Source organism: Oryza sativa, chromosome 6 (genome assembly GCF_034140825.1).
Source record: "Oryza sativa Japonica Group chromosome 6, ASM3414082v1".
NCBI classification, from domain to species: Eukaryota; Viridiplantae; Streptophyta; class Magnoliopsida; order Poales; family Poaceae; genus Oryza; species Oryza sativa.
The window spans coordinates 6,857,872-6,884,235 of record NC_089040.1 but is presented as its reverse complement, the minus strand read 5'-3'; the positions used below and the strand labels follow the sequence as shown (position 1 = coordinate 6,884,235).

The 26,364-nt window shown below is 44.7% G+C and overlaps 3 protein-coding genes across 5 annotated transcripts; 2 read left to right on the top strand and 1 right to left on the bottom strand.

The window, feature by feature from the left end:
• The first annotated feature begins 11,358 nt into the window (after nucleotides 1-11,358).
• LOC4340563 (ATP-dependent zinc metalloprotease FTSH 6, chloroplastic-like) lies at nucleotides 11,359-14,838 on the top strand. 2 transcript variants are annotated; one of them, XM_066311156.1, is made up of 3 exons: nucleotides 11,359-11,499; nucleotides 11,652-13,125; nucleotides 14,090-14,837. In XM_066311156.1, the coding sequence occupies exons 2-3, from the start codon at nucleotides 11,654-11,656 to the stop codon at nucleotides 14,676-14,678; spliced, it is 2,061 nt and encodes a 686-aa protein (XP_066167253.1). In that variant the 5' UTR covers nucleotides 11,359-11,499; nucleotides 11,652-11,653; the 3' UTR covers nucleotides 14,679-14,837. The 2 variants fall into 2 exon arrangements, with proteins under 2 accessions (XP_066167253.1, NP_001408402.1); NM_001421473.1 differs by lacking the exon at nucleotides 11,359-11,499 and having other exon boundaries at nucleotides 11,517-13,125; nucleotides 14,090-14,838.
• Nucleotides 14,839-14,925: 87 nt separating this feature from the next.
• On the bottom strand, nucleotides 14,926-19,583 carry LOC107276991 (pentatricopeptide repeat-containing protein At1g62260, mitochondrial). Of its 2 annotated transcripts, XM_015786436.2 has the most exons (6): nucleotides 17,473-18,034; nucleotides 17,073-17,179; nucleotides 16,338-16,446; nucleotides 16,062-16,198; nucleotides 15,601-15,941; nucleotides 14,926-15,500 (listed from the first exon to the last, which is right to left on the bottom strand). In XM_015786436.2, the coding sequence occupies exons 3-6, from the start codon at nucleotides 16,358-16,360 to the stop codon at nucleotides 15,303-15,305; spliced, it is 699 nt and encodes a 232-aa protein (XP_015641922.1). In that variant the 5' UTR covers nucleotides 16,361-16,446; nucleotides 17,073-17,179; nucleotides 17,473-18,034; the 3' UTR covers nucleotides 14,926-15,302. The 2 variants fall into 2 exon arrangements, with proteins under 2 accessions (XP_015641922.1, XP_025882382.1); XM_026026597.2 differs by lacking the exons at nucleotides 14,926-15,500; nucleotides 15,601-15,941; nucleotides 16,062-16,198 and having other exon boundaries at nucleotides 17,473-19,583.
• Nucleotides 19,584-20,927: 1,344 nt separating this feature from the next.
• Nucleotides 20,928-25,008, top strand: LOC4340561 (amino acid permease 4). The gene is made up of 4 exons (XM_015787257.3): nucleotides 20,928-21,447; nucleotides 23,132-23,225; nucleotides 23,381-23,756; nucleotides 24,169-25,008. The coding sequence occupies exons 1-4, from the start codon at nucleotides 21,069-21,071 to the stop codon at nucleotides 24,841-24,843; spliced, it is 1,524 nt and encodes a 507-aa protein (XP_015642743.1). The 5' UTR covers nucleotides 20,928-21,068; the 3' UTR covers nucleotides 24,844-25,008.
• The last annotated feature ends 1,356 nt before the right edge of the window (nucleotides 25,009-26,364 follow it).

The window sequence follows — 26,364 nt, the reverse complement described above, 5'->3', positions numbered from 1 at the left end:
CGTGGCGGTCGGAGCGGCCCAAAGCTTTTTTTCCCAGCTCGAGCCAAGCGCATGCGCGTGCGCCCGCGCCCGCGTGCCGCGTTTTCCTCGCCCTCGGCTCGTACGCCGCCTCCTCCCGCGCGTGCGGCCCGCAGCGGAAGTCGCAGGCTGATCGGGGACGGGGGACACATGGCGATGCGTAGTTGTGATCAGCGACTTGCCATGCAGGAGAAGGAAACGTTTGGTTTGTGCTGTGGGTAGTGCGGCGTCGGTGCGTCGCTTTCTCGATTAGCCAAGCGGGAGAGAATGAGAGAGATCTGGCTGGGGTTGAGTTGCCGGCGCCTTGCGGAATCGGGGCCTCGTCTTTGGTGGGAACTGGTCCACCATCGTTTCAAAAGTCGTCAGGGTCAAGGATGGAACCGGAGCCGAGTTTCCCGACATGACAAAGCAAAGCGACGCGCTTTCGCTTTAGTTTTGGCTTTAATTTCTTTGTTTAAAGGGCGCTTATTAATCCTAGATGTTGGATGTTTGAAGCACACGGAAAAATGGATTGGGACTAGTAGGAATGGCAATTTTGCCCATGGGTTCGGGTAGCGGATACCCGACCCAATGGGCACGAGCGTGGGTGTGATTTTTTACTCGTGGGTACGCCCGTCCGAGACCCGTAGGCATCATGGGCAACAACCGGGTTTCATTTTTTACTTGTGGGTAACCCATGCCCGACCCGATACATATGTATTAGCTAATTTCGACTTATCTCTTAATTCTTATACCCTTTCTCATGGTTCATTTGTGATACTAACTAATAATAGGTTGTGATGTAATTCAAATTATTGTTGATAACTCATAATTTGGTAAATTGTTGATTTTATTTCTCTTTGTTAAATTATATATCTTTCGAGTTATTATTCATGTGAGATCCATTGGGTACCCGCCGAGTATACCCGTGCCCGTCGGGCATGGGTATGGGCACAGAGTTTTGCCCGCTAACACTAGTGGGTAGGGTTTGGGCGGGCGACGACGGGCATGGGGTCGGGCATGGTTTTGCTCTACCCGTGCCCGACCCGACCCGTTGCCATCCCTAGAAACTAGAATCAAACTAGAACCATGTGCAAATAAATCACCGTCACATTACACGGCTGAAAAACCTACGGTCATCTCACTTAAAACCCACATCAATGATATAGCCATTAGACTTAGCTAGTTAATCATTAACGTATGATTAAATAAATAATAACTACAGCAAATTTGAAATATATATTTAATTTTTTAAGATAATTATATGTGAAAAGTGTTTGCACCAAACATACCATTTAGAAATTTAAAAAAGAGGACTCATGACAAACAAAGGATTAGCCTAATCCAACCAAATGTGGTCTAAGGATATGATCGTTTGAACGACACGAAGAACGTAACATTCTCGTTTTTTTCCACGCACATTTCCTGAAACTGCTAAACTATTTGTTTTTTAAGGTTCTATAAGAAAATTGCTCTTAAAAATCATATTAATCAATTTTTTAAGTTTGAAATAATTAATATGCAATTCATCATATGCTATGCTAATAGTTCACCTTGTTCTACACATCTTCTCAATCTTTTTCTCCCACCGCTCAAACACACTAAAAGGAATGACAAGCCTCATTTTAAATAAGCATTCCAAATGACAAGCTAGCCTGGAAAACCAAATGTCTTGGTAGTCATTTTTCTCCTACAGCTAGCAGTGCTGTTCTCCAATTTTTGGCAGCATGTTTGGTGTAGCAACCAGTGCACTTGTAGTTTTCTTTTCTTTTTTATGAGTGTGGAGATTGCATACTTGCATCACACGTTGACATCTTTAAGATATCCACATCAGCTCTACCGTTTTCCTTTAAGAAAGAGATATCAAGTTATGGGCCCTGATCGATGTCCACTGATCTAACACCAGCAGCCAACTAATATGATGCTTATAGCTCATCTTATATTCCTCCCTCTCTATCACGCATACACCAAAAAAAAGTACATAAACGTTGTTAGTATGAAATATAGAAATATGTCTGGACAAATAGCACTTTCTGCTGCAATTATAGAATGAGATATAAGCATATAATGGAACATAAATTTGCACTTGTGGTTTTTCTATACATACATGCTTCCTCCATAAAAAAAACCCAACTATGTTTAAATTCGTATATAAAAGTTGGTTTTTCATGGGACAGAATAGTAGTTTATTATTTTTATATAGTTTAAGTCCTTGTCATGAAATTGACAAATTATTTATGATCTAAGGGCAAATTGGTGTTTGCAATTGCGTGGATGCTCACACTTATTGAAGATAGTTGGTTTACCATGCGTGACTGTTATATTTTCTTAATGGAAAAAGTACGAATTACCCTCCCTGAACTATCGCGGTCGTCCGAATTATCCCCCTAAACCACAAAACCTGATATTTTTCACCCATAACTATGCAAACCGGACGAATTACCCCCCTTGACTAAATTCACGGTGGTTTTGATCTACGTAGCGTACACGTGGCAGTACAGTCAGTATTCTATTTGTTAAAAAATATAGGACCCACCTGTCATACTCCTCTTCCATTCTTCCTCTCTCTCTCACTCTTCCTCTCTGCGGCTACAGGCGGGGAACACGGAGCGGCGGCGGCGAGGGTTACGCGGAGGCGGCGGCGGCTGTGGCCACGACGAGCAGCCGCCCCCTGCGGCTACGGCGGTCTCGCCGACGCGGTTGCCAGAGCGTCGGGCTCCGGCGCCAGCGGCCCGACGGCACGCACGCGCATGAAACCTAGGTCGGCAAGAGGCCTCGATCTCTCTCTCCCAACGCCCGACGGCGTGCCCGCACGCGCATGAGGCCTCTCTTTCTCTCTCTCTCTCCCAACGCATACGCGCATGAAGCCTAGGCCGGCATCGAGGCCGGAGCGGGGAAGACGGCGGAGACGGCATCGTCGACGTGCCCAGTTACCAAAGGTGACCTTCGCACCGACGACCTTGTCCCCAACCATGCCCTCCGCCGCGTCATCCAGGCATGGTGCGTCGCCAACAACCTCCCTCCTCGCCGCCTTCCCGCATCACCCCTCCCTGCGCCGCAATATTGCTCGTCTCCGGCACCGGAGACAGCAAGCCCGGTGGACAGGGAGGAGCTGAAAGCATCGCCGGCGGCGGCGTGTCCTCTCCTGGCGACGGTGAGATGTTCGTGTTCGACTAGAATACACTGGATGGAAGCGACGGCAGCCACCACCTGTGGTGGCCAGAGAGCGTCCGTATTGTGTACTGATTTAACTTTGTACTGAGTTTTGTGTACTGATTTAACTTTGTCATTCAGACGTTCACCAATCCTGTTGATTTCAGATGCAAGAGTTGTTTGTTGCATTTGTCGTTCGCCGCGGCGAGTGAGTCGAGTGACTCGTCGGCGTCGTCGGTCCTGCTCAACAACGTCCTGGCGGTGCTGGTGCTCGTCATGCCGCTCGACGAGGAGGCCATCGTGGCCATCGGCTCGTCGATCACCACGTCGGTGGCGCTGCTCGCCAACGTTGCCAAGCACGGCGACCTGCAGAGGAGGCTCCAGGCGGTGGTCGTCATTATGGAGATCGTTTGTGTTGTCCTCGTGCTGCTCACGCAACGGCGGCGCTACCACCGCCATTGATCTCAACGACAACCTCGACGGGATCATCGAGAGTGAGAGAGAAGAGAGAGAGAGAGGAAGAATGGAAGAGGAGTATGACAGATGGGTCCCACATTTTTTTTAATAAATAGAATACTGACTGGACTGTCACGTGTACACCACGTAGACCAAAACCACCGCGGATTTGGTCGAGGGGGGTAATTCGTCCGGTTTGCATAGTTGAGGGTGAAGAATGTCCGGTTTTGTGGTTTAGGGGGTAATTCGGACGACCGCGATAGTTCGGGGGGTATTTCGTACTTTTTCCTTTCTTAATCCAATGGATCAAATCTATTTATAATATCACATCAACTACTATTGGTAAAGTGGTAATAGATTTTTTTACTAATAGTAGAATTTATAGATTAACGGTTAATATCACTTCTACTTAGGATAATAATGGTAGTAGTAATACTGCGAGAGAGCACCGTAAAGATAATGAAAGATAATGAAACTAGTGCACCTTTAAGTCAGCCTGGCCGTTTTGAATATGAGCCAAGTAGCCAACCTTGTATGAAAAATGTATCCTCAACGAAAGCACCACGTATCAGTTGCATTTTAAAATGCGTATAATTCTTTATTGATAGAGATCAACATGCATGTGAAGTCAAGGATCAGGGTCAACTGCGCTTTCTTCTTCTAAAATGTCAACAAAAGGATGCTAGGGATAGAATAGTACACATAGATTAGTTGCGGTCATTAGCTGCTACTAGTAATTAGTAGTAGTAAAAGATTATTGCGTAAGTTCAGCACTCAGATGGAGTCGTTCGATAAATTTGTTGGCATTTTTTTTATAAGTCAACAAGCACGATCACAACACCTAAACACCTTACGGTAATATAGAGTCACCAATCATCTTGATCTAGCCAAAAGGCCAAATCAAGATGGGTTTCATAGAAAACGGCTAAACCGGCTAGCGGAGCCGATTTAGAGATCAAAATCAGTCTCTAGGCCGATTTAGATCGATAAGAGGATAACTACTCGTCTCATAGGCAAAACGGAAGGTTTTCAGGACAAACCTACAAAGAGGTGTCGCACTCTCGCAGCGGCCACGAACGATTTATGACGCAAATCAATACAGGTGGATTAAAACTAGGGTAAAGTAGAAAACATGGCTGAAAAGTAAATGAATATTGAAAAAGCGATTCGAGTTGATTATGTGTTGTTTTTTTTTACAATTGAACAGGCATTGTCCCTTAAATAGGGGTCGGTCTTGCCTTCTACAGGCACTCCTCCACGTCCAACTCGGGATAGAGACCAATGAAAACCCGAAACATGCCTTCCCAAGCAAGGAAACCCGAGATCCGACGAAAACAAACTTGAGCTCGGACTCTAACGCTCTAACCGGCTACATACCTACGGTCAGACCGGCCCTACTAGCCGGTCAGACCGGCCACACACTTACGGTCTAACCGGCCCTATGAAGGAAACCCGGCACTTTTTAAACTTTGGCAATTTTCCCTATTTCGTTTATAGGTGCCGAATTTAGGTGTAAACAAAATTAATAACCAAACGCTAAATTTCCTGATGCCCACTGGCAAATGATAGTTCAGTGCAGAATCATGACTTTTCCAACCATTTTTCATCATAACAACAAGGACATGTCATGCCCAATTTTTCATTGCCAATTGAAATATCTTAAGGATCCAATGATCCATATGTGTCATTTAGAAACGCAAGTTCTGGTCAAGCACTAGGGGCACCAGGCTTTCTTAATTTGGGCTCTTCTTTTCCTATCAGATAGCATGAGCAGATTGCCAGTTTGCAACGGCATTGCTATTCGCCTATTCCTGAGTATTTTAGTCATTAGGACATTGGAGATAGTCGCTGGTAGTAATTTGTTGGTGGTAGAATTAAGAACAGTATTCGCGGTCAAACCTCGAGTTTTAAATTGGTAGAATGCGCGTAGCCGTATGCAAGCCAAAAAAGAACCAGATCCGGGACGCCTCGGTATGAAATTGTGTCAAGAACAGGATGCTATTTCTGGGAATGAATTCTAATCCCTACCAGTCTGGATAAGTTAGAGCTTTTGCAGGAAAGAGAGAGAAATTGGAGCAAGAGGAGTGAGAGTGCGTTGAGTAGATGGTACCTATATAACATTTTTTTCTCTCAAATGTAATTCAAATAGTTATATAAAATCTCCGGAAAAAATGGCAATGTAAACTACAGTGACATCAATCACTGGACCAAATATCAAGTCCAAAATTGATAAGAACGGTGAAGAAGAAACATACAGCGCTGCATTTTTTCTCTCTCAATGTGTGAGTTTAGTTTGAGATTTTATGGAGTAGTATATATATGTTGCATAGATATTATTAATTTTTGAAGATCTTTTATGATTATTTGGATGATATTTAAGTAAATGTGATGACATCTCCTTGAGTGATTAAAAAGGTTTTCTTTCTTTGTCTTTGCTACCGCAGTTTCGTGCCTACACCCTACAGAGGAAGCAAGGAATTAACAAGTCATAGGCAGGGCTTCCCAAACTGTCCACAAGGAGGTTCCCCTCCCACCTCCTTGATAAGACGGTTACCATGGAAATGCCAAAAACCATATGTATTTCATCTCCAAAATTTTGAATTCAAAATGTTCAAATCTTAAGGGTCATGGTTACCACAATTTGCTCGAGTTACAGCGTGGTATGCCACAGTAAGGCGTGGTAACCCTAGTCTTTGAGATGAAAAAAAGAGAGAGAAAAATATAGGAAAAAAGAAAATCACAACCTCACATTTGACAACAACCAGAAAATATCACAATATAATATCCACAACAACAAATATTATAACATATACAATATAATTCTTAATTCTAAAGTAACGCCGCCTTGTAGTCATGTCGAAATGTGAACTTAGCTTAGCCTTTTTTTTAAAAAAAGAATTGCCATGAGATATCATTAGAAATCATATACTACTTTTAGTAATGTTTTGGGATTTTTCTCTCTTTTTTCCTTAAAAAAATATTTTGAAGAAATTTTGTCAAACCTACTATTGTATTCTTTACTCGACCTACGTTAAACGTGGTAACCACATGGTTATTGATGGTTCGGGACTGGGAAACATAGTTGTAGGTACTCCGTGACTTCCCTTCTCTATAGTCGCTTTGAGGAAGGTTGGAGTAGACCGTCTGAACATTTTTCTATTTAAATTTCAAAATAAACCATATATAACCGTAATAGCTTATTTTCTAAAAATTGATCACGCGTGAAAAGCAAATAATTTTTTTAAAACACAAACAACTAACAGTAGTGGCAGGCACTGTACCATCACTACTCATGAAAGGTCAACAGTGTTTTGACACGTCACGAAGGGTGTGCACTGTGCAATATCGTTGCCACGACAGGCTTTTAACCAGCAACGAGTGGTCAAAATGTTCAAATCCAAATATATGCTTTAAAAAATTTAGTTTAACAATTATATGACAAAACGTTTGGAGAATTATGGTTTATGTCTAACTTTAGTTTAGCTCAATTCGTCGAAACTGTGGACTTGCTACATAGCTTGCGGTTAACAATCCTGTGGCCATCTGGATTTTGCAATTTCTCTTGGCCCAGTCTAAGTTGAATCATGTGATTAAGCCTTTTGAGTAGCCTACTGCTGGTCCATGATTTGCAGGCCCAGAACTGGCGCTACTGGGCCCCCCGCTGGTCCATACATACCAGCCGGGCCAATTATTGTTTGGCCCAGGCATTCTGACAATAATAGTAAATCTTTATCTCAAAAAACCAAATTAAACGGAGACCGATGTCAGTAAAATCCATGAATGAAATTGCTATATTACTGTTGACAGGAAAAATGGAGAAAACTTTTTAATTCTTTAGCCGTTGGATGTGGTTTGAGATTCGTGATGGACTGATGGTGGGGAAGAAGATTTCCACGGATGCGCGTGGAGTGAGGACGTACGCGCCGCAACATCGCTACACCAACACGCCCTTCTCGATTTTAGTATATAACAGGATGTGGATTTTTATTCTTCAAGGGGACATTTACTCGTTGTTTGTATGTTATCTAAATAGTTATTAAAATTTATTTTAAAAAATTGACAACATAGATTAATACGAAATATATTCCTCCATAAAAATGCAAGACCAAATTCAACTTCTACCAGTTGCAACAAAAATAACAAATTAAACTGGAAAAAGCTATCACACATTCGCAACTATATTTGTTATTTCGTAAAATCTAAATCGAGAGCGCTCTCGATTTAGTCACAATGAGCGACCCTATTATCCAATCAGCCGTTGTTCAGATATGTCTTGAAGAATCTTACTTTACTAAATTACTAATTGATCAAGCATGTAGAACAAATACTCCTATCATCTATGCTTCAAATAAAATTTTCTCTTAAATTACTCATCCGATCTACAATCCGATTGCATCGTTGTGTTCGTAACAATTAAATCTTTAGAACAAGATCTCACATGATTATATTTTGATAAAAAATCATAAATTACTTTTATAATATATCTAGATTACTTTTAGATTTCATTAAGGTACTTCTTAAATATATAAAAGTAAATTCAATAAAGTTTTAAAGTAATTAACATATATTATAGAAGTTACTTTCTTTTTGTTATAAGTTACTTCTATAATATATATAAATTACTTTTAGGTTATATTGAATTACTTTTATATGTCTAAGAAGTAACTTAGTGAAATCTAAAAGTAATCTAGATATATTACAAAAGTAATTTATATTTTTTCATCAAAATATAATCATGTGAGATTTTGTTATAAAGATTTAATTTTTACGAACACAACGGTGTAATCGGATTGTAGATCGGATGAGTAGTTTAAGAGAAAATTGTATTTGAAGTGTAGGTGGATAGTGTTTATCATAGATGGAGTGGTAGCTAGCTGTGTAGCCATGTCCTTGTTATTTTGTTACAACTTATAGAAGTTGAATTTAAACTTGCATGTTTGTGAAGTGCTATATTTCATATTACTTTATGTTACCATTTTTTTTCATATTTCTTGATGAATATTTAGGTGACATTCACGAAATGAGGGGATATCCCCTCGAAGGATGAAATCACTTTCCTATATAACAAGTATATTATAGTGTAACTTTACTGTGCAATGCTATTACATTACCAATTTTTTATTAGTTAGATTCTAATTTGTTATTTTTATTACAACGTGTAGAAGTCGAATTTAATATTGCATGTTTGACTGTTTACGAAGTGATATACTACCTCCGTCCCAAAATGTAACAACTTTTGGCTATGAATATGGACACACAGTTCTCCAGATTCATAGCTAAAAATACTTATATTTAGGACGGATGGAGTATTATATATAAATATATCTTGTTAGAAAATTTTAATTTTTTTATAACTATATCTACCTCCTTCGTTTCATATTATAGCACTTTCTAGCATTGTCCATATATATATATATGTATATGTATATATACGTATATGTATATGTATATATACATATATGTATGTATATATACATATACATCTATATATATGTATATATACATATATATATATATACATATATATATATATATACATATATACATATATATATATATATACGTATATATATATATACGTATATATATATATATATGTATGTATATATATATATGTGTGTGTGTCAATGAATCTAGACATATATGTGTGTCTAGATTCATTAACACTTATATAAATATGGAGAATGCTAGAAAGTATTATAACCTGAAACAGAGAGAGTAGTTGACATGTAATGAACCAGTGGACATACACCAGGTGATTTATATATTCTCTTATAAGTTACATTTAAAGTATTTTGAGTTATTTTGTGTCGACAGTAATATATCCATCCATGAAACGTTCGTCCAATTTCTTAAAGTTGTAGGATCGAAACACAAGAACTAAGACAACCAGAGGAGGAGGGGGTGAATGGTTGGTATGTCCAAAAACCCAAACTTTTCACGGAATAAAAAGTTAGCCTCAAATTCGATGTAGATCAGTCTGACCGAGGTTGATCAACCGGTCTGATCGTGCATGTGCCGCCGGTCTGACCGGTGTATATCGCCCAGTTGGACCGCCCTGAAATCGCCTCTTCCTCTTGAAGCCGCCGCCGGTATGGCGCCGGTTAGACCGCCGAACCCGAACAAACACAATTCGAAGAACTCTCGGAGTAGATGACAACTTTATCGCTTTCTCTCTATGTTTACAAAGTACAACACTCCTTACAAAAATCTCGACTAAACTTGAAACCCTAACTAAACTATCAACTCAATGCTCTCAAAAACGATATCGGGAAGCCTAGCGCTCCCTCTCTATTTATACATAAGGTAAGTAGCCTAAAGCCACGAACCAAACTCATACTAGAAATCCTAATCCACCTAGGAAACCTTCTCGTACAAAAAACAAACTTTACAAACTCCAATCGTACCAAATTTGGGCTCCTTCCAAATTCGACTCCGTATCCCATACGCACACAATACCTCTATCGTATGCCATATGGAATCTCCACTAACCACGTGCATTGAACTCTATCATAAGTATCCCGCATAATATCTGACCGTAATGGACATCGCCTTATCCCCAAGCCGACTCTCGATCCATCACCGGCAATACTCTCCCGAGACATCAAGTCACCTATACGTGAATCAAACAAAGAAACCATATTCCGAGACTAAGCTATCTCCAACTTGACTCATTGTTAGCAAACAACAGCATTACATACGCATAGTATCCATCTAGAAGCTATAATCATGAAACAATCACGGATATCTAAACAAACAACCCAAAACCGAAACCGACACAGAGTCGGCCGGTCAGACCGCGGGCTAGCCAGTCTGACCGCTTGATAACCGCCGGTCTGACCGACACACACAGCCTGATCTGACCGGACCAAATCACAGACAGCAGTTCCTGTAGTTTACCTGTAAAATCCAATCATCTCCAAAACCACTTCGCCAATAATCTCTAAATATCAAAACCAATAATCTTATATACTCCCTCCGTTTCAAAATATTTGACACCGTTGACTTTTTCGCACATGTTTCACCGTTCGTCTTATTCAAAAAAATTTGTGAAATATGTAAAACTATATGTGTACATGAAAGTATATTTAACAATGAATCAAATGATATGAAAAGAATAAATAATTACTTAAAATTTTTAAATAAGATAAATAGTCAAACACGTACTAAAAAGTTAACGGTGTCAAATATTTTAAAACGGAGGAAGTACCAATTATTCATCACATAATAAGAATCAAAAAACACTTCACAGTTGCAGCGGCCAGTGGGCATGCATAAGGGCGAAAACGGCACGACCAAACTCGTCGAAAACACGCACGTAAACGCGGTAAGCTTGCCACCGCTGGTGGTTTCTACCACGAAACCCAGTTCAGTAGCGACCCCCACACCCAAAAAAAAAAAACTCTAGTACTGCACGTGCGGCTCCTCTGCTGCTCCGCGACAAGCCGTGCCGCGGCCGTGCAAGCGCAGCTCGTGGTGATCGTGGCGCGTGGCGAGGCCACCCACATGTGCGGTGCCGGTGCGTGCGGACTCGCGCGACAAATCCGCTGGAGACGCCGCTAGAGCTTACTACTCCCCGTGCCGAGCGAGCCAGCGACCGCGACGCGACGCCGTGACCGCGCGCGGGAGCCGCCACCCGATTGGTTCCCCGGATTGCATTGCATTGCACCGCGGCCCAGAAACCGCAGAATTATCCGTGATGTCTCCAGATGCTACGAGAAGTACTAGTAGTAGAACCAGGACATATGACGACAATTTCAGCGGCTCGATCGATCACGAACCTGCCGGACAAATCCTCACGAACGATGAATGCAAGTGAAAAAACAAATTAATTCAGGCCATGATCAAGCAAGAACTTGCCACGTTGCACCGTGAAAAATCCACTTCTGTACTGTAAGCACCGTGAAAAATCCGTACCTGAAAGCTATTTAAAACCCGGAATCGCCGTACGGTTCCCTCCAAAATCCGAGAGCTAGAAGCAGCAAGCGAACTGGAACGAATTGATACTTCTACATCTTACTGTTGCTCGATTGTGATTGGTTCAGGCATGTCGCCGACGGCGATGTCGCTGACGACGACGACGAGCCGGCTGCCGATCTGCAGGGCGCAGGGCGGCGGCGTCGCCAAGGAGAAGCGGACGACGCCGCCACCTGCCAAGATCACGCCGCCTTCGTCGTCGTCGTCGGAGGCCGCCGGACTAAGCAGGAGGAGGCTGCTGCAATCGGCCGGCCTCGGGCTCGGCCTCGGCCTAACGGCGGCGAGGCCGGCGCGAGCCGAGGCGACGGCGCCGGAGGAGGTGACGTCGAACAGGATGTCCTACTCCCGGTTCCTGGAGTACCTCGACGCCGGCGCCGTCAAGAAGGTGGACTTCTTCGAGAACGGCACGGTGGCCGTCGCCGAGGTGGACGACGCGGCGGCGCTGTCGAGGGTGCACCGCGTCAAGGTGCAGCTCCCGGGCCTCCCCGCCGAGCTCGTCCGGAAGCTCCGGGACAAGGGCGTCGACTTCGCGGCGCACCCGGTGGAGCCCAGCGCCGGGGTGATGCTGCTCGACCTCCTCGTCAACTTCGGCTTCCCTCTCCTCTTCGTCGCCTCGCTCCTGTGGCGGTCGCCGACCATGAACAACCCCGGCGGCGGGCCTAGCCTCCCGTTCGGGCTCGGCAAGTCCAAGGCCAAGTTCCAGATGGAGCCCAAAACCGGCGTCACGTTCGACGACGTCGCCGGCGTGGACGAGGCCAAGCAGGACTTCCAGGAGATCGTCCAGTTCTTGAAGTTCCCGGAGAAGTTCACGGCGGTCGGTGCGAGGACCCCCAAGGGCGTGCTGCTGGTCGGCCCGCCGGGGACGGGGAAGACGCTGCTGGCCAAGGCGATCGCCGGCGAGGCCGGCGTGCCCTTCTTCTCGCTGTCCGGCTCCGAGTTCATCGAGATGTTCGTCGGCGTCGGCGCGTCGCGGGTGCGCGACCTGTTCGACAGGGCCAAGGCGAGCGCGCCGTGCCTCGTCTTCATCGACGAGATCGACGCCGTGGGGCGGCAGCGCGGCGCGGGGATCGGCGGCGGGAACGACGAGAGGGAGCAGACGCTGAACCAGCTGCTCACCGAGATGGACGGGTTCGGCGGCGGCGACGGCGGCGTCGTCGTGATCGCCGCCACCAACCGGCCGGAGATCCTCGACGCGGCGCTGCTCCGGCCGGGGCGCTTCGACCGGCGGGTGTCCGTCGGCCTCCCCGACGTGCGCGGACGGGAGGAGATCCTCCTCGTGCACGGCGCCAACAAGCGGCTCGACCCCGGCGTGTCGCTCGCCGTGGTCGCCATGCGCACGCCGGGGTTCAGCGGCGCCGACCTCGCCAACCTCATGAACGAGGCCGCCATCCTCGCCGGCCGCCGCGGCAAGGACCGCATCACCGTCAGCGAGATCGACGACTCCATCGACCGCATCGTCGCCGGCCTCGAGGGCACCAGCATGACCGACGGCAAGAGCAAGATGCTCGTCGCCTACCATGAGATCGGCCACGCCGTGTGCGCGTAAGTACACCCACCTCTCATTCTTCCTCCTCTCATCACCTTGTGTTTCCTTCCCTTCTCACATCGAGAATGTTAGTTTGAATCGAATATATTTAATAAATCTTTACAGTTTATAACTAAAAGTTATAAAATTATAGTAGGTGACTAGGTGTTAGAAATAAAGTAATGTAACACATTACCATTATTAAAAAAAGAAACAGTAATAGTCGGATTCACCACATGACCTTTAAGCATAGGCAAGACGGAGCCGGAAATACTAATCGGCGGGTGATGGCTCCCCCCGTCCGCCGAGCGCTCACCCGCCCGCTTCCTTCTCTATACTATTCTCCTCCCTTCTCTTCGTACTATAGTAAACCAAAAAAAATTATAAAACGCAATAAAGTTAGAAAAATTTATGTATAGAAATACTATGTATAAAAAATTTGAATTCAAATTTAAATTTGAATCGGGTATGTAAACTTTTGACTTATAAACTTTGGGTCTATAAACTTTAGGTGTATAAACTTTAGATGTATAGAAATACTATATATAGAAAATATTTGAATTCAAATTCAAATTTGAATCGGATATATAAACTTTTGACTTATAAACTTTTGGTCTCTAAACTTTAGATGTGTAAACTTGAGGTGTATAAATTTTAGGTGTATAAATTTACTAAAATAGAAAAGTAATAAGGTGCCAAAAAAGAAAACCAGGTGGAAGGGGAGAGAGGAGGGGGGGGCAGGGCGATCGATCGCCCATTAGGGTTGTCCAAAGGGAACGGTTATTGATGGCGTCTAGTCAAGAGTTCGTACAACTCTGATACCCTCTGATTATGATAGATCGGGGAGGGGAATCCATAAAGAGTCGCCTAGAGATAAATATTATGGTTAAAATCCGTTATTAAATATCGTGTCTCGGTATATCAGAATCTCCTACAACGTTCTCGATGTGCTATCGGGGCCCTTTTTTTTTTTTAATGCAGGACTTTGACGGCGGGGCACGACGAGGTGCAGAAGGTGACGCTGATCCCGCGGGGGCAGGCGCGCGGGCTGACGTGGTTCCTCCCCGGCGAGGAGGACCCGGCGCTGGTGTCGAGGCAGCAGATCTTCGCGGGGATCGTGGGCGGGCTGGGCGGCCGCGCCGCCGAGGAGGTCGTCTTCGGCGAGCCGGAGGTGACGACCGGCGCGGCGGGGGACCTGCAGCAGGTGACGCGGGTGGCGCGGCGGATGGTGACGGCGTTCGGGATGTCGGAGATCGGGCCGTGGGCGCTGGCGGAGCCGGCGGCGCAGGGCGGCGACGTGGTGCTGCGGATGCTGGCCCGGAGCTCCATGTCGGAGAGGCTCGCCGCCGACATCGACGCCGCGGTGAGGACCATCGTCGACGAGGCGTACGAGGTGGCCAAGGCGCACGTGAGGAGGAACCGCGCCGCCATCGACCAGCTGGTGGACGTGCTCATGGAGAAGGAGACGCTCGGCGGCGACGAGTTCAGGGCGATCTTGTCGGAGCACGTCGACATCGGCAAGGAGCGGCGGGAAACGGCGGCGAGGACACAGCAGCTGGCCACTGCTTGAGCAGCAGTAGTGGTAGTACACAGAAGTGTAGTGTGTAGAGATATTTACATAGAGCAATGTAATGTACTGTAGTAACAAATGTAAGGCAGTTGATTGACAAACATATGAATGCATTTAGTTTGTTCTCAAATATTAGTAATGCATACAGAATTTTGACAACATCACATTTAGCCTATCTTACTAAATTTTAACAATGTTGCTCACTTGCCAAAATTTGGAAATGTTCATTTTTGCAATAATGTGAACAGGCCCTAAATGTTTTTCTTTTCTAATGAAAACTGGATTTCAGCATAATTTCACTTGTTTTTGTCGACATTTGATACTAGTTCTGACTTCTGATAAAATAAAACAGCTGCATATATGCGTCTCAGAAATTCACAGCAATCTCCGGACAGGCAGACATTAGGAAATATACCCTCCCAGTACCATTTGGATTACTAATACGTACTAGTATACTGCAAGTAGGAGTATAAGATAATCTGACTGTACTGAACTATAGCAGACACATGGAACACGCCAGATTCCCATCATAGAGACATGACAATATGACATTTAGCATTGCAAAGAGGATTTGCATTATATTATATTATATTATGTATATGTTGCTGGGCATAAATACTTTCTTCACGGCTCCCCAGCTTCAAGAGCCAAGAGGCGCCTCTTCTTGTAGTTGGCCTTGAAGCAGGCCTGCCTGAGCCTCTTCGTCTTCTCCTCGAGCTGAACATACGGCTTCTGCTCCAGGAGCCTCCTCTCCTCCTGCAGCATCTCTACCAGCATCCTCAGCTGCTCCTCATTGTTCGCCTTGCTGGCTTCCTGAAGGACCTGCATCGCCATTTATCTCACAAATGTATTAATAAAACAGAGTATAAAGTTTTATCTGACATAGAATTACAAAAACGAAAGTTGGGAAGAAAGAGAGGACCTGTACATTGTTGATGAGTGTCTGCAAGCTTTTCATCTTGCGGTGTGGCCACCTTGGAATGCCCAGCTCTCTGCACTTCTTCTTCAGGAGGGTGAGCCCAACATTCAGCTCTCGTGCCGCCTGCGTGATCGGCATGTAGAAGTACTGGGACACGAGCTCGAACGTCAATGCCTTCTCCTCTGATCTAACATCGTCTCTCATGATCTTGGAGGCTGCTCCGTTCTCATCACCGTAATAGAGCAGTGGCAATCCCTTCTCACTTTTCTCTACCTTGTTCTCCGATTGCTCCATCTCATCCCAATACTTCAGCACATCATCTTCAAAGATGACACCAAGCTCGTCTGCATGGCAAGAAACAAGGGTCTAAGCACCACAAATACACAGAAATTACCATTCTTCTTCGGTTAAAAAAGAGATGACCATTCTTTCAGTAATCCAAGAAGAAAGAAAAAAAGGCATACCTTGTAAAACGTTGCTTTGCATGACAGTAGAGTAGACTGGCTGGGGATGAAAGCTCGGGAAGGAAAGACTGGAGAAGAGCGCTTCCTCCTCAAGCAGGTAACTATCAGGCCAAAGGCTAGTACAATAAGGCCACCAGCTAGTTCATGAAAAAAAAAGGCTAGATCAATAACAGATAAACACACTGTCTTGCAGCCAAAAAATGCTACTGCTACAAAATTTTCTCAGAGAGGAGCATGGTTAACCATATGCATGATGCAAGACAAAACTGAGCTTACCTATGTTCTTGGCTGGGCTCCATTCTTTCGAGAGAGATTTGAGTGGTGAGCAGCCAGAGAATATATACTGAGTGGATGAACTCATGAAAGGAAAGCCGGCTCACAAATCCTGATATCATTGGGCGCATGACGCATGGAAACGGTTAGTAATTAAAACCATGCAAAAGAGTTAATGCAAAGAGTGGCTAATGGATCGGGGGTTACCAAAGCAATTATGGTATTGGCTGCCCACTAGTAATTAGTTTTGGTAATTGCAGAGCATGTCTTTGGGGTTTGTGCATTGGGGAGTAAAATCTTCCGGCTAGATTAGTTTTCCCACTAAGATTAGTACTACTGATATTCTTTAGCTGAACTGATATTTTAATATTATGGCTTGTTTAGGACATGAACCTTGTGTTTTGCTGTTCATCTACTTTAAATTTGCTGTATATATGTCTAATATTTGTGGCTTTGTGCATCTTAGTTGCAGTGGCCTGCTTATCCATTATCTTAAAAATATATATATATATGGCTCATATATAAACGTGCACCACTGGCCTGTTGTAACCATAACTGTAACTAGTGAGAACTGGGAAAAATTTCATAGGGACGGATCCAGGACAATTCTCCTACGGGAGAGCAAGCATTTGTCAATTATGTTTCGTGAACAAAGCAGCAATTAACTGCAAAAAAAGAGATAGTAGTATCGAAAACAAAGTAACAAACATGTGCCAAACATGTAAAACACAAGCTTACTTGATTGTTTCTTTTAGCAATAAGCTTTACTTGAGTTAGCTGGTTCATCTCCAAGCTCATTGGGTTGTGCCATTGCCAATCTGCAGAAAGCTAGGCAAACGACCGCACTGTGGAAAATAAATCATTCACATTTAGTATGATTTTGCTGTCTAAGAATGAATTTATCAAAATTTGAACAGTTATGTAAGTAAATTTAATATATCACTGTATAAATTCATTATTGCAATTAGATTGAAGACAAATCGTTTGTTGAACTCAGGAAAATACAAACAATACATGAAATGAGATATCTGTACAGTACAAGAAGAATTGAAGGAAGAAAAGCTGTACATTTGCTTCTACAGTCTAACACAACAAAACTTTTTTTCTGTTATATATAGAAACAAAAAATTTGCCGTACCGTCTAACTCCAATCTCTACATGTCCTGTCAACACCTTCCAGGACAGAAAAAATCTCCTGGGCATTGGGATGCCAAGTATCCCCTGAGATGAAGACATGCATCTTGCCTTCCAAATCAATCCAGCTGTATCCTGGCTGCTTGTAAATGCCTTGCCGTTCCATCTCTTCCCTTACCACCGCTGCACTTCCCCACTTCCCTTCATGGGCATGTAGGTTATGAATAAGTACGTATGGAGCAGAACTGTCGGGATTAATCGTCGATAGTTCCTTTGCAGCCATTTGAGCTAGTGGTTCATTCTTCTTAGCCGTACAAGCTCCAAGAAATGCACCCCAAACTGATCGATCTGGAGCCATTGGCATGCTATTGATCACCTCCAACGCGTCATCAAGTTGCCCATGACGTCCTATGAGATTGACGAGTGCAGCATAGTGCTCAATTCTAGCAACAATGCCATACTCATGAACCATGGTATCGAACACCATCCGTCCTTCAGAGACAAGACCAGCATTGACGCACGCACTCAAGAGAGAAACAAAGGTTATGTGAGTAGGCATAACCTTGGCTCTCCTCATCTCTTTGAACAGTTGCAAGGCTTTTGTAGCACGACCATGGTGTTCATAACATCCTATTAGTGCATTCCAAGACACTAAATCCTTTTTTGTATGCATCTGCTTGAAGATGGCCTCCGCATCATTTAGTGCCCCACATCTAGAGTACATCGTTATAAGTGCATTGCTGATTGCAGTATCTGGCACAAATGATTTTTCAACAAGTTGGTGGATCTGAGCTCCGAGGCCTAACATAGGGATAGAGGCACATGCTGCTAGAACAGAAGAGAAGGTATGCCGATCAGGAATCTCACCAACTTCAAGCATCTTTGAAAACAACTTAACAGAACTGATGTAATTCCCATTTTTCTCATAACCGGATATCATTGTATTCCATGAGATGGTTCCACGCTCTGGCATCCTATCAAAAAATCCCCTGGCATGCTCAGCCTCTCCTTTTTGCATGAATCCTTGTATAATTAAATTCCATGATACTGTATCTGGATCTGGCATTTCCCAGAACAGTTTCTCTGATTCTTTCATATCTGACGCTTGAGTATACCCAGAAATCATAGTATTCCATGAAACCAAGTCTTTATCTGGCATCTCATTAAACAATGCCCTAGCTGAGCAAACATCACCAGCCTTGATATAGCATATCATCATCGAGTTCCATGAAACAACATTCCTCTCAAAACCTTTCCTTTTGAGCATATTATGCTGGTATTGTCCTTTGGGTATCATATCAAATAATCTTTTGGCATCACTAAACCTCCCAGCTTGTCCATATGCAACAATTAGTGTATTGTAAGCGTCAACAGCTTTGTCCATGTCTGTCACACTCAAACGCTTTGTTAACAACTCCTCGGCCTCATGCAGCATACCATTCTTGGTAAACCCAGACACCATCGTGCTCAGAGATGCAGAATCCTTGGCAGGCATTGCATCGAACACGTCAAGGGCCTTCACCACCTGGCCAGCAGCAAAGAACCCGGTGACCATCGTGTTCCAGGAAGCGGCGTTCCTCTGGGGCATCTCGTCGAACAGCCTCCGCGCCTCGTCCATGAGCCCCCGGCGCGCGTAGGCGCCCAGCAGCGTGTTCCACGTGACGACGTCCCGCTGGGGCATTTCGTCGAACAGCCGCCGCGCGGCCGCGAGGTGGTCCGGGTGCGGGGAGGCGGAGTAGGCGGCGAGCAGCGTGTTCCACGAGACGGCGTCGCGGACGGGCATGGCGTCGAAGAACTCCCGCGCCGCGCGGGCGTCGGGGCGGCGGGCGAGCCCCGCCAGGAGCGAGTTCCACGTCACGACGGAGCGGGCCGGGAGGGCGTCGAAGAGGCGCCGCGCGGCGCCGTAGCGGCCGGCGCGGAGGAGCGCCGCGAGGGAGCGGTTGTGCCGCATGACGAGGTCGTCGGCGGCGGCCGGGGCCGGGGCCGGGGCCGCGCCCGCGGCGGTGGCCGTGGCGCGGCGGTGCGCGGCGGCTGGGACGGGAGGAGGCCTTGTCCGCATCACACACCAGGGGGGACTTAGCCGTTGTGTATGTGGGTTCGGTTCGTGTTGTGTTTAGCCTGAATCTGACGAGGTCCGACTTGGTTAAAGGGTCGCATTCCACTCTCAAGTTTCAAACATCCAAATCATAATTTCAAACTGTATAAAAGAGTTAATAGCATAGTCTCTTAAAAATACTAATGAATTCATTCGACAGAAGGGAGGCAAATCATACTGCAATCAGGTATAATGAATCTAGATCTGTAAATTTGTGGCATATGTATTGGTGTTATTAAATCGGTATTTCATAAACTAGGTGATATTCACGCACTGCTGTGGAGCTAAATGTGTTACAAAATAAGTTGCCTTAAATATTTTGTGAAAGTACTTTTTTGAAATAAATCTATACTATTTTTTTAAATATCCAATCTAAATAAATATTTAACAAGATATTAATATATTTCAAACTTTTAAAATTATGACGAAACAAAGTATCAATTTGTATCTGAAAGGAGTATTTTCAGTAGCATATTAATCTTCGTGTAATTTAAGCTATATTTATGAGGAAAAAAAAGCTGAATCTGTCCTCACTCAAGTACTGTCCATGTGTGGTATGGCTTAGGTTCTGTTTGGGGAATTTAACTTGAGATTATGATAAACAACTGAGTACCGAGCTTGAATTAAAAAAAAAAAGCTAGGTCTCCCATTCTCGTCTTTTAGTCTAATTTTTGGGATTATATAGCTATAACTTCTTAGGCTATGTTCGCTCCAGCGTGTGCTCATCCAGAACAGTGCATACGGAAAACATAATAGTCTATTAGCGCGTGATTATTAAGTACTCTATTCGTTCACAACTACTTTTCTTAGATGTTCCATAATACAATTAACTATGACCTCTTCTCTATTAAATTATTATTTTTAAAATCCCCCATCCTCAAGATCTCTAATTCTATTGGATGAATGCATTATACTATTTATTAGGGTCATCCAAACTAAGAGATAATAATAATTATTTCTTGATCTTTGGGTTAAGAGTAGTTGTACCTTATATTTTGAAATAGAGGGGGTATTAGCTAATTTTTTAAAGTAACTTTCATATAAAAACTTTTTGTAAAATACGCACCGTTTAACAGTTTGAAAAACGTACGCGCGGAAAACAAGAGAGATGAGTTGCGAAACCTGAGGGTAAGAACACAGCCTCATAAATTCTAGGTGAGAATCTGAACTATCCGAGAAAGCTGAAGATTCTGGGGGAAAAGCTAGCTCTCGCAAACGGAACCTAATTAGGCCGGCCGGTTACATGAACCACATCATATATACATGAATCTGTTCTTCACCGTGCGTAAATAATGGCAGGTGCAAGAAGTGCCGCACCACACAAATATCTCGGCGATAGAATGGCGTGTGCTCCTGCTCCATCGAGTTCTCCTTGCGTGCAGCATACATGCATGCTAGCTAGCCAGCTAGCTCCAGGCCTCAAGTTAAGCTGAGCTGCCTCCGACTCATCCGGGATCCATAGCCATTGCTAAGCTAAGCTAAGCCTGATCGGTGTAGTGTTGGCAATGGCTCACACGAGCTCGCAAAAGCACGGCAACGACGACGTCGACACCGGCGCGGAGGCGGCAATGGACCAGCTCGCCGGGAGGTCGTCGTTGTCACCGGCGCGGGAGAAGACGAGGAGGCGGCCGGAGAAGAGCGGCACGGTGTGGACGGCGACGGCGCACATCGTCGCGCTCCTGATCGGGTCCAGCGTCCTGGCGGTGGCGTGGACCTTCGCCCAGCTCGGGTGGGTCGCCGGCCCCGCCGTCGTCGTCGCCCTCTCCGTCGTCACCTACTACTCCTCGGCCCTCCTCGCCGACTGCTACCGCGACGACGACCCTCTTCACCTCGGCGGCGGCGCCGTCCATGGCGAGTACATCGCCGCCGTCCGCTCCTACCTTGGTAGCAACTACTCTCTCCGCCAGTCAAACCTCCCGTTAAAAAAACGGATTTGCTAACCTCCTGTCGACAGAAATTGTAGCCCCAAATCTTACAGATTTTGGGCCACTTAATGAGCTTCGAGATTCGTGCTCCAGACCTTTTCCTTCAACTCCGGCGACCTCCTCTTCTTCTCCGGTGCCGGCGACACCCTACGGGTTAGGGTCCCGGGGTGGGGTGGGGGTGGGAGGGGGAGGGGAAAGGGAGGAGTTCGCCGGCTTAGAGGGATGGCCAGGGGAGGCGGTAGCCCGGCGGTGGGCGGCGGATCGGGTGGGCGGCGAGGCGCCGGCGCCAGAGCCACGGGGCTGGAGAAGGGCGGTGGGCCGGTGTTGGTGGCGGGGGCATCGCCGACGACGACTCACGGAGGAAGGAGGGGGGAGAGGGGGAGGGGAAGGGGGAGGGGGAGGGGGAGGAGGCTGGCCGGGGAAGGTCTCGTCGGCGCCGTTGATGCCCTCCGGCCAGCCGGCGAGGCGGGCGGCGGCGCGGTGGGGCGGTGGCGGCGGGGGGATCGGGCGGAGGGTGGCGGCTAAATCGCGCGACATGAGGGGAACGGGAGGAGAGCTAGGGTTAATGCCTCTGCACGAATCTTAAAGCACATCTAATGGCCCAAAATCTGAAAGATGGGAGGTGGGATTTTCTGCCAACAGATGTATAGACAGTCCCAAAAAAAATGTAGAATAAGGGTCTGTTTGGCACAGCTCTAGCTCCAACTCCACCTCTCCTGGAGCTAGAGCTCAGCCAAACAGTTTCAGCTCCACCAAAACTAGGAGTGGAGCTGGGTGAAGCTCTCTCTCAAAATAAACTAGAGTTGTGGAGCTGGGTTTAAATGAACTAGAGTTGTGGAGCTGGGTTTAGACAGCTCCACAACTCCACTCCAGACCCAACTCCTGGAGCTAAATTTAGGAGTTGGAGCCGTACCAAACAGGCCCTAAGTGTGGTCAAAATTTAAAAACTTCGACCACCTCTCTCCCTTTCACAATACTTAAAAATTTTAAAATTAATTAAGATATGCAAAGATTTTTGAAAAAGAAAGAGTAAATTTCACAAAACTACAGATACTATGACCAAATTATCACAAAACTACATATTTAACTCGATGTATCACAAAACTACACATTTAACACCAAATTTATCACAAAACTACACATTTAAGATGAAGTGTCACAAAACTACATATTTAGTAACTAAATTATCACAAAACTATAGGTTTAGAATCAATTTAATCACAAAGTAATGATGTTTATAGCTCCTCCATAACAATGGTGCTAGGGATTTAAACTCTAAAGTTGTAGTTTTGTGATAAGTTCAATATTGAATATGCATTTTTATGATACTTAATCTAAAATATGTAGTTTTGTGATAAATTTGGTGCTAAATATGTAGTTTTGTGATACAACTCTTTAAATCTGTAGTTTTGTGATAATTTGGTCAAAATACTTGTAGTTTTGTGAAATTTACTCAAAAAGAAATATCATAAACTAATTAGATCTTCTAAACTATGCCTAATGTCTAGTAAATATAAATTGTCACAAGTTTTTTAAGTTCTATAAACTGTCGCAAGTTTTTTAAATGAGAAACTTTTAAATTTGACTGTTTTGGGGAAAGAAACTATCGATAATTTTATACTAGTAACAATTTTGTGATGTAGGTCCGAAAAGCGTGACATTCTGCGGCATCATCCAGTACGGCGTTCTCTGGGCGGCGATGGTTGGCTACACCATCACATCAAGTTCAAGCATGAGGTATGGCGCGTATACAACTTTAGATCACAAATATTTTCAAAAAGACAAAATTGAAACCAAATGAAAAAACGCTAAAACATATAAAGAGCTATACTGAAGCTGATCTGTGTACTGATACTGATCAGCTAGCGAGCTGGTTTTTTTTTTCTGTGCAGTGCGGTGCGAAGAGTGAACCGCTTCCACCGCAACTGGTTGGCCGCCGGCGACGGCGACGGTGGCGGCGGCGGCGGCGGCGCCACCGGCGTCAGGTACATGGTGGTGTTCGGCGCGTTCCAGCTGCTCCTCTCGCAGCTTCCCAGCCTCGAGAATGTAGCGTGGCTCTCCGTCATCGCCGTCGCGACGTCGTTCGGGTACTCCTCCATCTGCCTCGGCCTCTGCGCCGCCAAGTGGGCGTCCCACCGCGGCGGCGTCCGTGGCACGCTCGCCGGCGCCGCCGCCGGCTCGCCGGGGGAGAAGGTCTTCAATGTCCTCCTCGCCGTTGGGAACATCGCTATCTCCTACATCTATTCTCCCGTGCTCTTCGAAATCCAGGTTTGTTTAGACGAATTTGGGAGTTGATTTTAATCCTCGTGTGGATCGTTGTTTCCATGTTAGTTAAATGATTATGAATTTTTATAAAAAATTAAAAAAATGTATTAACATGTGATATATTACTACACAAACATACGTATTCAAATTCAACTTTTACATCTCGCAACAACAAAAATAAATTTGACTGGGAATATACGTTAATTAGTTGTAGTTTAATTTATTTTTTTACTAGATATAAAAGTTGAATTTGAACTTATATATTTATAAAGTGATATACCACATATTAATACATCTTCCTAAAATTTTTCATAACCATACGAGTGACCCCTCGTTGATCAAAATAGTTTCCCGATGAATTCGATCTTTTTTTCTTCTCGATCTTTTTCTTGAAAAAAGAAGGCAATGCATGCAGGACACGGTGAGAACGCCTCCGTCGGAGAGCAAGACGATGAAGAGGGCGTCGCTGTACGGCCTCGCCATGAGCGCCGTCTTCTACCTCGTGCTCGGAGCATCCGGCTACGCCGCCTTCGGCGACGACGCGCCCAGCAACATCCTCACCGGCGCCGCCTTCCACGAGCCCTTCTGGCTCGTCGACGTCGCGAACGCCTGCGTCGTCGTCCACTTCCTCGGAGCCTACCAGGTCATCGCGCAGCCGGTGTTCGCGAGGCTGGAGGCGTACGTCGGCGGGCGGTGGCCGGAGTCCAGGCTCGTCACGGCCAGCTACGAGCTCCGCCTCCGCGTGCCGGCGTGGACGTCCGCGCCGCCGACGGCCGTGACACTGTCGCCGGCGAGGATGGCGCTGCGGGCGGCGGTGATCGTGGCGACGACGGCGGTGGCGGCGATGATGCCGTTCTTCAACGCCGTGCTGGGCTTCATCGCCGCGCTCGGGTTCTGGCCGCTCGCCGTCTACCTCCCGGTGAGCATGCACATCGCGAGGGTCAAGATCCGGAGGGGGGAGGCGCGGTGGTGGGCGCTGCAGGGCGCGAGCGCGGCGCTGCTCGTCGTCGCCGTCGGCATGGGCGTCGCGTCCGTGCGCGACATGGTGCAGAGGTTGAACGAAGCTGCTCCCTTCAAGACCACGGGCTAAACTAATTTACCGAGTGCTTTAGAAATTTATTACGATCACTTACATAATTGATAAGGACGTGACTACGATGAGACCGTAAGCTGGATTGTCATAATCAGCGACTTCAATCTCATATCCAGTTGCTATTAGTACATCTAAAAGTGGATGCATTTTTTTCTTATAGAATTTAATTTCTCTTAAATTACTTATCCGATTTACGATCCGATTACACCATTGGGTTCGCAATAATTAAATTTTTATAACAAGATCTCATATAACTATATTTTTATAAAAGTTATAAATTATTTTTATAATTTACTTTTAGATTTTATTAAATTACTTCTTACTTATAAAAGTAAATTTAATAAAGGCTGAAAGTAATTTATATTGTAGAAGTAACTTAAAACAAAACTAAGTAACTTGTTACCGCATTAAAAGTAAATCTATAATGGGAGTAAAAGCATAAGTCTATCTAGAAATTTGATTTAATCAACATATCATAGTCACCCCACAACTGATTTACTTCTGATGTCATGACAAGTTATATATTTTCTTTTTTTTAAGTTACTTATATAATATATGTAAATTACTTTAAGCTTTATTGAATTTACTTTTATATATCTATGATGTAATTTAATGAAATCCAAAAGTAATTTAGATATAATCTAAAAGTAATTTATATTTTATCATCAAAATATAATTATGCGAGATCCTATTATAAAGATTTAATGTAATGAATACAACGGTATAATCGGATCGTAGATCGGATGAGTAAGTTAAGAGAAAATTTTATTTGAAGCATAGGTGGTAGAAACATATTTTATACTTACTCAATAGACAAGTATTATAGATTAACACATATTTGGACAACATTTGATGGCGTCGCTGGTTAGCACTAAAACGAGATGCTTCTCGATTTAGATTTTGCGAATTGATAACGTATAAGTATAAGAAATGCTTTGTAATGGAAAAAAATATTGTGGGATAAAGTACCAAAATCACTGAAATTTCAAAACGCTTGGAAACTATGCTTCAAATTTAAAAGTAAATACCGAATCGATTTTGAACAAAATTTGCAAAAATGCGTCCAATGAAAGGTGAGTTAGGAAGATAATGGCACCTTAGCTAATCGGTGGAATGTAAAACAAGATATAATTAGTGCATAATTGATTAAATATTAGCTATACAAATTTGAAAAGTATATTTCTAAACTTTATTATATAGAAAGTTTTTGCACATGACGTACCGTTTAACCGTTTGGAGAACGTGCTTGCACAAAATCAGAAACTCAGATAGTCAGGTAGTAGCTCAGCTATTATATATGCTCTCCCGAACTCACCCATAGGTCAGCTATTATAATAGCTCAGCTATTATAAGTCAATAGCAATAGTTGAACCCCCCAATTTCACTCTTCGTCTACACAGACAATCTGAAGTTCTGAACATATACTCCACCACTCTCAACGGAGAGAGTAGGACGTATCGCGGTTGGCAGGGGGCGAAGCTATGTTAATGCTACATAGTGAACATGACACGAGTCTAA